General features: G+C 33.8%; 1 protein-coding gene across 1 annotated transcript in view; it reads left to right on the forward strand.

The window, feature by feature from the left end:
* Window positions 1–1,620, forward strand: part of HSPA4 (heat shock protein family A (Hsp70) member 4) — a 37,696-nt gene extending 36,076 nt beyond the window's left edge. Inside the window, exon 19 of the mRNA XM_023503952.2 lies at window positions 131–1,620. Coding sequence (XP_023359720.1) covers window positions 131–334 — 204 coding nt within the window. The 3' untranslated portion in view covers window positions 335–1,620. The remainder of the gene's footprint in view (window positions 1–130) is intronic.
* The last annotated feature ends 11,990 nt before the right edge of the window (window positions 1,621–13,610 follow it).

Genomic DNA, 13,610 nt, shown 5'->3' on the forward strand with positions numbered 1-13,610 from the left:
TCCAGAAAAACTAAGTAATTTGCCTAGGCCCCACGGGTAGTAAGCATCAGAGGTGGGATTAAAATAGGAAGTAAATTATTTCTTGTCCATTTACCCCCCAAAAATCCCAATGCTTTTGTTTCTGTTTTAGGAGCTTACAAGCATTTGTAACCCTATAGTTACAAAGCCTAGACCTAAAGTGGAGCTTCCAAAAGATGATGAGCATGTGGAACAGAATGGACCACTAGAAGGACAAGGTGATAGCCATGGAGGGGTTCAGGCCACTGAACAGAATGTAGATCCAAGCGCCTCCCCAGATTCTGAGAAGAAACTTCCTGAAATGGACATTGACTAATTCCAGTACTTGTTTATATTAAAGCCCACTTACCATAAAGCTTTAAGTTGTCAACTTTGTTCTAAATAGCAAAGAGAACAGATTAATATTGCAAGTTATTTAGAGTTCATTTTATAGCTTTTTTCTCTTGAAGGGAAATCCATGTATTGAATATGAAAACTGCAAAATGCATCAATACACCATCCAATATGTTGTCTGTTTTCCTCATAGTTCTTATGTTGTACTCATTCCTTTTGAATTTCCTAAAGCAGTAGTTATTTCTTCCCTCTTCTTCTCTCCTCTCTCCCCACCCCCCTACCCCCCATGTTTGATCAGATTAAGGAAGAAATTTATTATGAAGATCTAGACCAGAGAACTGTAATTAGCTGGAGATCAAGCTTTTTAAGGATACTCTGTGACTAGAAACTTTCAGGCGTAACTCTGTTTTGAACTTTTTGGGGGGTGGGAAGGAGAGAAACTAGAATGGCATGACTTTCTGGGGTTTTTCTGTAGTACAGAAAATAATGATGATTCCCTGATTCTCTCTCTCTCTCTCTCTCTCTTTTTTTTTTTTTTTTTTTTTTTTGCTTGTATATTAAGACACTCCTTAAATGAACAGATTCCCTCATAGCAAATGCCATATATGTTAACTTTGTTTGAAATATAAATTAAATGAGTGGGGACATTTTAATCAGGTGTTTAGAACTGAAAGATGCTTCTTAAGCTGTGTTGTATATCCCAGTCGCCAAAGTTTAGCAGATCTTTAATGAATATATATGTTTTCCTAAATTTAGTAGATATGAAGTAAGGTATATCAAGATAAACACACTGAAGATATGTACATTTTGGTCTCTATTCAGATTGAGTTGTACTCTTTAAGATGGTTACTCTTAACAGGAGTGCTTTGTCTATATTATAAGGTGCTAATTAACCTTGAAGGATTGAGGGAATAATTTCCTAGTGAGAGATGCAAATTTCTTAAACTCATATACACACTGGCTATTACCATAGAGTATCTATGATGAACCTGCATATAACTCATGTGTGTTTTGAATCGGATAGATGCAAAACGATACAAAAAGTTAACAAATAAATACACTGGATTATTCTGCATGGGTATTAAATTGATAAAGAATAGATATAAAGGAAACCTTGGATATTTTCTTGGTGTTGGACTTCAGAATTTTGCACTAAAGCAGTGATTTCCAACTTTTATATTATGTAACGCCATAAAAAAAATCTCATGCACTTCTGCCCCATTTGCACCCCAACTTATATCGTGGAATGAAAAAACAAGCTTAAAACTACTTTGAATTCAGTGACTTAATTGAATTCATATTTTTTTTCACAACTGTAGCTGGATGTATTTACAAATCAGTAATACATATACATGTAAGACATTTGCCCTACAGATAGTATTGTTATTGCTTTAGGCTGTTTAGTGAGATGTGCACCTTACAGTAACTTTACAGGTCTGGCCCATAGATTGGGTGCTTGCTAAAAAAGTATTCTTTGTTACCTTTGTATGTATCTAGTGAGAAAGAGTAGTGTGTTGTGTTTAGTGTTTGAGAATCTATAGAAACTGTTAACGACTTTTTTGTGTGTGTGTGTGGTAAAACTAACATCCCTCTAAGTGACTTGTTAGTAATGTCACATAATAGATTTATAAGGCAAACCTTAATTCACATACATTGCAAATAATTGGATGGAGGAGTGGAGAGAGATGGCAATTATCTATCGCATAATGGGAAAGTGGAATCACCACAGAATGTCGCATTAGGAGCCTCAAAACATCTGATCTGATTTCCTCTTTTTAAAAAATGAGGATATGATCTTAAAGATATATTGGGTTATACAGGTAGCAAGTGATATAACATGTTTTTAGAATTTAAGCCTTCTGTGTTCGAATCCCATCGTCTTTATATCGTGTATTTGTCCATTACCATTCTGAAGAAATAGAACATTGGTTCCTCTATATTCCTTGTTCAACCTAAGCTTAATTCATAGGATCACAGATCTAAAGCATGAAGAGACTTTATTAATCAAGTATTCTAACAAATTTGGAAGGTATTTGTTGATTCTGCTCAGTTTGGGGGCCGAATTGATAGGAATCTTGGAAGAATTTTGTGAGATGAATTTAAAATGGGTTAGTGGAAACTATTTTAGGTGGTTAGAAATGGCTCAAGACCTTGTCTTAAGGGCCATTGTGCAAGGAGGGCAGAAAATAGGCATTTATTAAATGCCTACTATATCTGAGGCATTATGCTAAGCATTTTGCAAATATTTCATTTGATCATCATATTAACTCTGAGACAGGTGCTATTAATCTCATTTTACAGTTGAAGAAACAGGAACAAGTTGTTTCTTGTCCAGGGTCATCCAACTAGTAAGAATCTGGGGCTTGATTTTGAACTCAGATTTTCTTGACTCCAATCTATATCTATATCCACTATGTCACCTATACTGCCTAAGAGAAGAGTTGATCTGATTTGAATACAGGTATTAAAGACAAATAAATGCCTTAGTGGTAAGGGTTTTTTAGCTCACAAAGGAGAGACACAGGGTCACAACTTCAGATAAGAGGTATCTTGAAAAGCATGGGAAAATAGGACAGAGGGAAATACACAATTAACAATTGTAATTGAATGGGATTAACTCACTTGTATTAAATGGAAGAAGACAAGTGAATTAGAAAGCAGAATCCACTGATTCATTTAAAAAAAAAAACATTTAAAACTTAATGATGGACATAGAATTAAAATTTGAGTCTTGATCAAAATGCATTTTGCTCCAGTTGAAATAAAAGATGCAAGAATAGCAGTTGTGGTCTTAGGCAAAATCAGTCCTGCATGAAACAACATGCTGAAAGGGACTATTAATCCTTTATATATGTATTTGTGTGTATGTGTGTATTCAAGCTATAATAGTGAAAAACTTGGAGAACTTCTTCTCAAGCCATTATAAAACAGTTAATTTGTAGAAATTTAGCCTGCTATATGCCAATAAGACTGACAACCTAAGTGAATTGATCAATAATTTTTAAAATGTAAAAAGTTCAGATTTAACAGAAAATAGAGGACTTAATCCTTCTAAAATGGAACAAGCCATAAATGAAACCCTGGGCCCCAGATGGATTTGCTAGAAAATGATATCAGATATTTGAAGAAAAACTAACTGTTTGGACTAATAGGAAAATCATAAAAATGTGTTTTGATAGACCAGAGAGAGAGATGAGCAAAGAAAGCCATAGAACAAAATCCCCAGTGGTCAATTTTTTTTTTTTTTTTAATTTAAGGAATTTCAACATATGAGGATTGTACACTATGATCAGATTGGATTTTTACATAGATATAACTGAAAGGGCTTGGGGCTTCTGATAAAATCACTTAATGTTAAAAATTAGAAATGATAGGAACAAATGGATTTTTCCTTAATATAAGTAATATTATGTAGAAATGTATAGACAAAAGACAAGAAAAATATTTTGGAAATTATTTGAGAGTTTAGCAAACCAGAGAAAGCAAATTTTTAAAATAGTTAATTGGCAAAATTGCAAGATAGAGAATAAACTCTCAAACCATTTTTATGTTATACCAACAAAACCCAGCAGAGAGAAACTACTGAAAATAATTTATTAATATTTAAAATACTTGGGAATATGCTGAGAGACAGGAAGTATACAAATAAAACATTCTTTACAAAAATTAAAACATGCAGAAATATTGTTCTGCACGTGTAGGCTAAGCCTATATTACTACCAAATGTTGTAGCAAGCTATCAAAGTAGGCCTTTGTAGAATTAGAAAAAAAAATTAGTCATCTAGAAAACCAAAAGGTCAAGAATCTCAAGTGAAATAATGGGTGGGGAGAACTGGGGATGAAATCTAGAAGTAGTACTAAACCTCAACTAGACTACATTTTTTAAAAATGGCTTAAAGAAAGGAAGACCATTGGAACAGATTAAGCATACAATATTCAGAAAGAAATTGGCACAGTAGCATAGTATTTGATAAATCCAAAGATCCCAGTTGTTATAATGAAAACTCATAACTTCTGGAAAAAGTGAAAAGCAGGTTGGCAGAAACATCTCACACTATGTTCTGAGCTAAGTTCCAAATGGGTACATAACTTAGTGATATCAAAAAAATTACTTTTCAAATAATAAGAGAAAAAATCCAAGACCAAAGGATAGAGAATGACTAAACAGTTTTGATTATATGAAATTTAAAAAATTTTGCACAAATAAAGCCAATGCAGAAAAAAATCTTTGATAAATATTTCAGAATTGTAGGGCACTGATTGAAATTTATAAGAACAAAAGTCTTCACCAAATAATCAAAGAAATAGGAACAGGTAGTTGGGAGGAGAAGTTCCAAATTACTTAATGATTAGAGAACTGTAAATTAAAGCAACTCTGAAGTTCTACTTTATGCCTGTCAAATTAGCAGAGTTGACATAATGAAATGATTATTGGACAGGCAGTTCAAAAAAGGTACATTGAACTACATCAACTGCTCCTCCCATGCTTGGAAGACAATTTGGAACTGTAACTCCAAATTTAGTAAGCTGCATACACTTAGACCCAATGATACCACTTACAGATTTATGTTCCAAGGAATCTAAAGAAAATCTATGTATCTAAAAACTTTAACTTTAGGAGCTTTTTCTTTGAGTGACAAAGAACAGTTGAAAACTAAGGAAGTATGAGTAATCGCTGAACAAATTATAATGAATATAATGGAGACTATTCTGTTAGAAAAGATGAAAGTAATGGTTTCAGAGAAACCCATGAAGACCTGTATGAACTGATGCATCTGAAAACAACCAAAACTATATAGGAATAGCATTGAATAACATTGCAACAGGCAAATTTAGTAGTACAGATCAGTACAATGATCAATCATGATTTCAGACAACCCACGGTGAAACATGCTACCCATCTCCTAGAGATGATGGACTCGGAGTGCAGATTGAGATACACATTTATTGGACATGATCAAAGCAAGACTTTCTTTTATTTGCGTGGGCATATTTGTTAACAAGGATTTTGTTTTTCTTTTCTGGTGGTGCAATGGGGAATTAATGTGTTGAGTTAGTAAAATAAATGTTCGGAATGTGATGAATTTGCGAAATACTTGAAAAAACAAGTTGTATATAATAGAGATTCACGATTTCATATATTGTTCCTTATATATGGAAATGTTTATGTTGGGGGAGGGGGGAGGATACATCTATGCAATGTAATGAGATACTAGTAAGAATTTATTTAAAAAAAATAAACAAGGGACTTCTGTCCAGTCCCTGAGGTCAATGACAATTCTTCACCAACAACTTTATTCAATGGACATAACTCATCATGATTCCAAGAATTCCTTTGGATAGTTGATAAGTTTGATTGGGTAAGGGGGAGGAAGAATGGCAATAGATTCTCAAAAGCTTATAGATTTGCCTTTGGAAGAACTATCACTTCTCAATTAAACTTAGGAAAATTATCTCCAAAAACCTTTTAAATTGTGGCAATCATAAGAATGGAACCATAATGGTAGCAGGTCAAGTCAAAGATGCTTCCAGCTTGTGATTTGATCCAACAATTTGCATTGGGTGGGTGGAGGGGGGAGATAGCTGTGGGAGAACATATTTAACTGTCTCCTAATGTTTAATCTTAAAACTGAGAAGGGTGTTAGGAATCTTTGCATATGACCCTGCTTAGCACATTTAGACTGGTACAGAAGATTGAATGCTCAGACAACACATGTATAGTCCTGTCCAACCCAAGGAGTTCCACTGCTGCTCACTTCTCTAGGTGCACAAATCCCTGGTTGATATCAAACAGCTACTGAAACAACCAAAGAGAGAGAGAAAATGATGACCAGTCCCTTTCATTGGAGCTGCTCCTACCCCCTGCTACTCCCAGCTAGGTTAGCAAACTCCCACCACAACCTGCTACTTCCAGTTTTTTCCAATTCCAAGTTAGCCATCAGCTGCCTAAAGATAATCTAACCCAAGAAAGTGGGCAATGAGTTATCTTAAAAATGCAAAAAAAGGTACAAAAGGAAACATTTTAAAAGCACAAGTAAGCAGGACAACTTTGAAAAATCTACAAGTTGAAATTGTTATGTATGTAAGGAATGTATTATGCTGCCTGGGTAGGTTATGGGTGGCTAAATGTGCTTTTCCGGGAGGTATGAACAAATATTTCTGGTCTTGTTTAGCCCCATCTCTTTCCAAAGGAGGTATTAGTTTTTCCCATGAAGAGAAAGAGGAGTTTGAGGTCAGAGGCTCTTTATTATGCCCTCAGAGAAATGAGCTAACCAGGTAGAATCATATCTGTGTTTTCCCTTAAATATTGTTAGTCTGGGGAAAAGATTTTTTAGCTTAAAGTTGAATTCCTCATTGTTATCCTTTAGTGGGAAAGGTATACCCCAAGCTATTACACATGTAGTAAATGGCAAACTCATTTAATCCTAGTCTTAGGTCTTATCCAAAAGAAAATTCCCTAAAATCGTTAACTGGAGATAAGGAAATGATCAAGGTGCCAGCTCTTCTACATATTAGCTTCTTCCCAGGGTCTTCTCCTTTGAAAGACATAAAAAAGAGACTATGAAATGTGTCTTCCTTCTTGAAGCTAAAGTCCAGAAGACCACATCTTACTATCAAATTCTTACCAATGTCCATGCAGGAGCATTTAATAATCACTAACAGGAGAGTCCCATCCATATAAGCTTTGAGGCGTTGATTACATATACTTAAAAAGAGAAATAATTCCCTCCTCAACTTCATCCCTCATTCTCTGATTCCCATTCTCCTTAATCCTATCTATTCTTTATCCCAATCCAATTCTTACCTTTTCCTTCCATTGTACCCCCTGAAATTCCTGTTCCATAAGTAACAAGTTTTTCCTCATCTTCAACTTTATCATTGTTTTCTTGCTCATATTCTCACCTGGATTTACCTAGATAAAACTATCTCTAGAACTATCTTCTCTCAGGAGGGGAAGCTATAATATTTATTTCCCTTTGCCATTTCCAGACTCTCACTTTGTTATCAACAATCAACAACCATTCCTTTGAACTTTACTCTTAACAAAATTATATCATAATTTGTAACATACGTTTATCTCATATAATACAGTCATTCTTTCTCCTTCAAAGAATTCAGTACCTACCTTATACCTACCCCAATTCCTGTCCTCACAGCAGAACACTTCATGAACATGCTGGTATACCCTCAAATACCTTAATTTCCCAGTTTCTCAGTATCCTCAGATGCTATGTATCAGCCATACATAGAAATGGCCAAACTCTGGATGTTAGCAATAACTATAATTGTTTCGCTTATATGAATACATTTTTGACATTCCTAATAACAAAGAAAAATAAAACTAGGAGTTGTTTTTGAGAAAGAAAAATAAGATGAATAAATATTTAGCGAACATCTTTTTTTAAAAAGAGAAAAATAAAATTGTTCATATGAAAAAAACTTCTAATAGTTAAAGAAGAAATAAAGGAAATTATGGGACCATTTGCCTAATGGGAACCAATGCCATAATGTCTAACAAAACTGTTAACTTAAAGGAAATAGATTTTTTTTACATTTTTATTATAGCTTTTTATATACAAAACATATGTATGGGTAATGTTTCCTGGTTAGGAAATAGATATTTTTTTAAAATTAAAATGTCCACCAAAATGTATAGAGAATTGACTCAGTTATAAGAAATCAAGCCATTCTCCAATTGATAAATGGTCAAAGGATATGAACAGACAATTTTCAGATGACATTGAAACTATTTGTAGCCACATGAAAAGACACTCCAAATCATTATTAATCAGAGAAATGCAAATTAAGACAACTCTGAGATACCACTACACACCTGTCTAGGACAGATTGTCTAGGATGACAGGGAAAGATAATGATGAATGTTGGAGAGGATGTAGGAAAACTGGGATACTGATGCATTGTTGGTGGAACTGTGAATACATCCAGCCATTCTGGAGAGCGATTTGGAACTATGTTCAAAAAGTTATCAAACTGTGCATACCCTTTGATCCAGCATTGTTGCTACTGGGCTTATATCCCAAAGAAGGGAAAGGTACCTGTATGTGCAAGAATGTTTGTGGCAGCCCTCTTTGTAGTGGCCCAAAACTGGAAACTGAGTGGATGCCCATCAATTGGAGAATGGCTGAATAAATTGTGGTATGTCAATGTTATGAAATATTTTTGTTCGGTAAGAAATGACCAGCAGGAAGATTTCAAAAAGGCCTGGAGAGACTTACATGAACTGATGTTGACTGAAATGAGCAGAACCAGGAGATCATTATACCCGGCAACAATACTACATGATGTCAATTCTGATGGATGCGACTTTCTTTGACAATGAGATGAACCAAATTAGTTCCATTTGTTCAGTAATGAATAGAACCAGCTACACCCAGTGAAAGAATTCTGGGAAATGAGTGTGAACTACTACATAGCATTTCCAATTCCTCTATTTTTGTCCACCTGCATTTTTTATTTCCATCACAGGTTAAGTGTACATTATTTCAAAGTCCGATTCTTCTTGTGCAGCAAAATAATTATGGATATATATATATTGTATTTAACATATACTTTAACATATATTGGTCTACCTGCCATCTTAGGGGTGGGGGGAAGGAGGGGAAAAGTTGGAACAAAAGGTTTTGCAATTGTCAGTGCTGAAAAATTATATCTTGTAATATCATGCATATATCTTGTAAATAAAAAGCTATAATAATAAAAAAGAAAAAAAATAATGAGCAGGGTGATTTCAGAAAGACCTGGAAAGAATTACATGAACTGATGCTGAAACCAAGAGAACATTATAAATGGTAACAACTAGATTGTGTAATGATTAACTTTGAGGATCTTGGATCTTTTCAACAATAAGGACACTCGAGGCAATTCCAATAGACTTGTGACATCCACATGAGAGAACATGCCCTGAATGTGGATTAAAGCATAATATTTCTGACTTAAAAAAAAATTAAAATGCCCAGCTTTAAAGAAAACAGTTTAAATAATCCAATATCAGAAAAAGAAATCCAATAAGCCGCAATGGATTCCTAAGGAAAAAAACTCTAAGGACTAAGTGGATCTAAATCCACTAAACAATAAATTCCATTATATACTACATAAATGTAATAATTAGAATAAAGCACCCTTCCAATCTATGATATAAATGTGCTTGTGATACCTAAAGCAGAGAGATACAAAACAGCGAAAGAAAACTCTGGACTAATATCTCTGATGAACATGGATGCCAAAAAAATCAAAATATTAACAATTAGGTTATAACTAGGTCATGTGAGCAACGAGATAGATGGAAGACTAGGTATTTCTTTGCTCCCCATGATCTCTCAAGCTCTGCAATAACAGAAAATATGTACAGGAGAAAGTGACTTCAGCTGTCTCCATGGGCTAGGAACCAGCTTCTTAAACTGCAATTCCATGTGGTGTCTCGTAACTGAATGTAGAGTTCATGAAATCATGATTTATTATCAGTAAATATATATTTTTATTTGTGTATCTATTTTTATGTACCTATATACTCCTAGTCACATAAAAATTTCTTGGATGAAAAGGGATCACAAGTGGAAAAAGTTTAAGAAACCCTGGTCTAGGATACCTGCAATACAAATGAAGTTTAAAAAACCAAAAAACAAAAAATCTAAAAAACTATGAATTCACTGATCCTGAGCTCACTTACCACACCTCTCCCAATTACTGTCTACAATGAGCCTTACTAGCCCCACCCAAGGATTTTATACATGGTTTAGGATATGGGACAGGCTATTCTCATCCCTCTCTCTTTCCAGTGCTATAGAGAGCCAGATTCCAGGCTGCAGAAGTTTACTTTCAAAGCTCTGAACTTCCAATGCTGGGGCAGACAACTCCATGGCACCAGTATGGCTTCTCTGAACTGCTGCTGTCTTGCCAGAGAACTAAAAGCTGTTCAGTATTCCACTAAACCTTGAGGGAATGAACACAACAATCCAGCTAGGGCCAGTTTTGATTACCCAGAAGTTCTTGGGGCACATACCTAAGTTGGTAAACTAGGCATTGTCCAATATGAGAGGAGGCTGAGACATTTTGAAATTCAGACTCCAAGGAAACCCTCAGAAGTCTGAAAGTAAATTAAAAGAAAATGGGGGGAGGGGGAGAGATTGAAATTACCAAAGACCTCAGGAAGAAAATTCAAAGATCTTGAACATAAACAGATAAATCAACAGGGAAAGTATTAATGACAGAAGGAAATATGGCCTCCAGATATATTAAACAAATTTAGATAACTATGAATAAATATTGCAAAACCAAGGAACATGATTCAACACTTAATCAGACAGAAGACCCTCTGGAATTTGAGAACACGAAACCACAACATGCTGTTCCTGAGTAGTATAAAAGAGAAATGAGAATTAAGAGAGCAGAATTTATGTCCTGCACAGGAAAAATAATGGGCAGAATAGAAAAATTGGAATCTGTGATAGCAGATATTTGTGATAGCAAATATTAAAGAAAAGAGAATATATACAAGTGAAGGACAATCTAAAAGAAGATAAGCAAAAAACAATAACATTCAAAAAATATATACTCACCAAGTAAAACATACTGATCTCAAAGATGAGATGCAATATCTCTTAGTTTTGAATGAATACAGAGAGATAAAAAGGAATTACCAGAGAAGCTAGCATTAAAAACTTCTGGATTTCTTTAAAATGGGACAGCAAAAGAATATATATATATATATATATATGTAAAACAAATCACTGAAACAATCCATAATTTCATCCAAAAAAAAATGACAATAATGAGATTGTAATGTTCTGGTTAGGTCTCAACGGAATAATAACCACAACAATGGTCAGGAATAGAGTCTGAAGTCTTTATTATCTCCTTCACAGTCTGTTATTATCTCCTACACAGTCTGTCTTCTTCACCGAAGGCCAGGCTAGCTTTCTGGAGGTCTTCAGGAATGGGTCTTGGTTTCAGTGTAGGAATGCAGGAGGCAGGAGAGCCACCAGAGGCTGGTCAAGTCTTCTCTTTCAAAGTGCAGGAAGCAGGAGAGCCATCTCGAGGGTGATCAAAGATAGAATGTCTGTGGCTGACTTTGTCCTCAGTTTAAATACTCTTTTACAAGTACATCATCATAGGGGTCAATCTTGTAATATAGGTGTTAACTTGTAAAACTATACTAAGTACTAAGTACATATAAACTAGAAAATTGTTATATTAATTCTACTGAGTTAACATCTTGGTGTAGAATTAAATAAATCATACTGAGCCTTAAGTATATTTCTCCAAAGTTCCTGCCCTTTACATGAGATAACATACCAAAACCTATGAGATGCAGCCAAAGGAGTTCTTAGGGGAAATTTTATATCTCTAAATATCTATATAAATAAAATAGAGAAAGAGATCAATGAATTAGGCATGCAACTAAAAAAGCTAGAAAAAGGAACAAATTAAAAACCCTTAATTAAATACCAAATTAGAAATTTTGAAACTCAAAGGATAGATGAATAAAATAGAAACTAAGAAAACTATTGAACTAATAAACAAAATTGAGTAGGTTAAAATGAAAAAAAAAAAAAAACTAACAAAATAGATAAAAGTTTGGTTAATTTGATCAGAAAGAGGAAAGAAAAAAACCCCAAATTACTAGCATCAAAAATGGAAGGGGTAAACTTACCACCAATGAAAAAGAAATTAAAACAATAATTAGGAGCTATTTTGCGCAACTTGATGACAGCAAATCTGACAACCTAACTGAAATGGATGAGTCTTTACAAAAATATAAATTGCCAGGTTAACAGAAGAGGAAATAAAATAATTAAATAGTCCCATTTTAGAAAAAGAAATTAATTGAACAAGTCATTAATAAACTCCCTAAGAAAAAATATTCAGCGCCGGATGGATTCATAAATTAATTCTACCAAACATTTTAAGAACAATCAATTCCAATACTATGTAAACTATTTGGAAAAATAGGAAAAGAAGGAGTACTGCCAAATTCCTTTTATGACACTGATATCTAAACCAGGAAGGGCCAAAACAAAGAAAGAAAATTACACACCAATCTCCCCAATAAATATTGATGCAAAAATTTAAAATAAAATATTGGCAAAGATATTACAGCAATTTATCAGCAGGCTAATACATTATGACCAAGGAATGCAGGACTGTTACCATAATCGACCATATCAATAACAAAACTAACAGAAATCATATGATAATCTCAATAGATGCAGAAAAAGCTTTTGCCAAAATATGGCACTCATTTTTATTAAGAACACTAGAATGCATAGGGATAAAGGGAAAATAATAATAATAAACAGCATCTATCTAAAACCTACAGCAAGGACTATTTGTAATGGAGAGAAACTGGACACATTCCCAATAAGATTAAGGGATGAAGCAAAGATGCCCATTATCACCACTATTATTCAATATTGTACTAGAAATGTTGGCTTTAGCAATAAGAATTGAAAAAGAAATTAAAGGAATTAGAATAGGCAGTGAGGAAATAAAACTATCATTCTTTGCAGATGATATGATCATAGACTTAGAGAATCCTAGAAAATAATCCAAAAACTTACTGGAAACAATTCACAGCTTTAGCAAAGTTGCAGAATATAAAATAAGCCTACATAAATCATCAGCATTTCTATATATTACTGACAAAGCTCATCAGCAAGAGATAGAGAAATTCCATTTAAAATTACTGTAGACAAAATAAACTACTTGGGCGTCTGCCTTCCAAGACAAACCCAAGAACTATATGAACAGAATTATAAAACACTTCTCACACAAATAAAATCAGTTCTAAACAACTAGAAAAATATCAATTGTTCGTTGCTAGGCTGAGCTGATATAATAAAAATGACAATTCTGCCTAAATTGGTCTACTTATTCAGTGCCCTACCAATTAAACTGCCAAAACATTATTTTATTGAACTAGACAAAATAATAACAAAATTCATCTGGAAGAACAAAAGATCAAGAATATCAAGGGAATTAATGAAAAATAATACAAAGAATGGAGGCTTAGCAGTACCAAACCTAAAACTATATTATAAAGCAGCAGTAATCAAAATCATTTTGGTAGTGACTAAAAAGTAGAGTGGTGGATCAGTGGAATAGATTAGATACACATGACACAATAATTAAGGCCTATAACAATCTAGTATTTGATAAACCCCCAAATTCCTCTTCTGGAATAAGAACTTACTATTTGACAAAAATTGCTGAGAAAACTGGAAAATAATATGTCAGAATTT

Source organism: Sarcophilus harrisii, chromosome 2 (genome assembly GCF_902635505.1).
Source record: "Sarcophilus harrisii chromosome 2, mSarHar1.11, whole genome shotgun sequence".
NCBI lineage: Eukaryota > Metazoa > Chordata > Mammalia > Dasyuromorphia > Dasyuridae > Sarcophilus > Sarcophilus harrisii.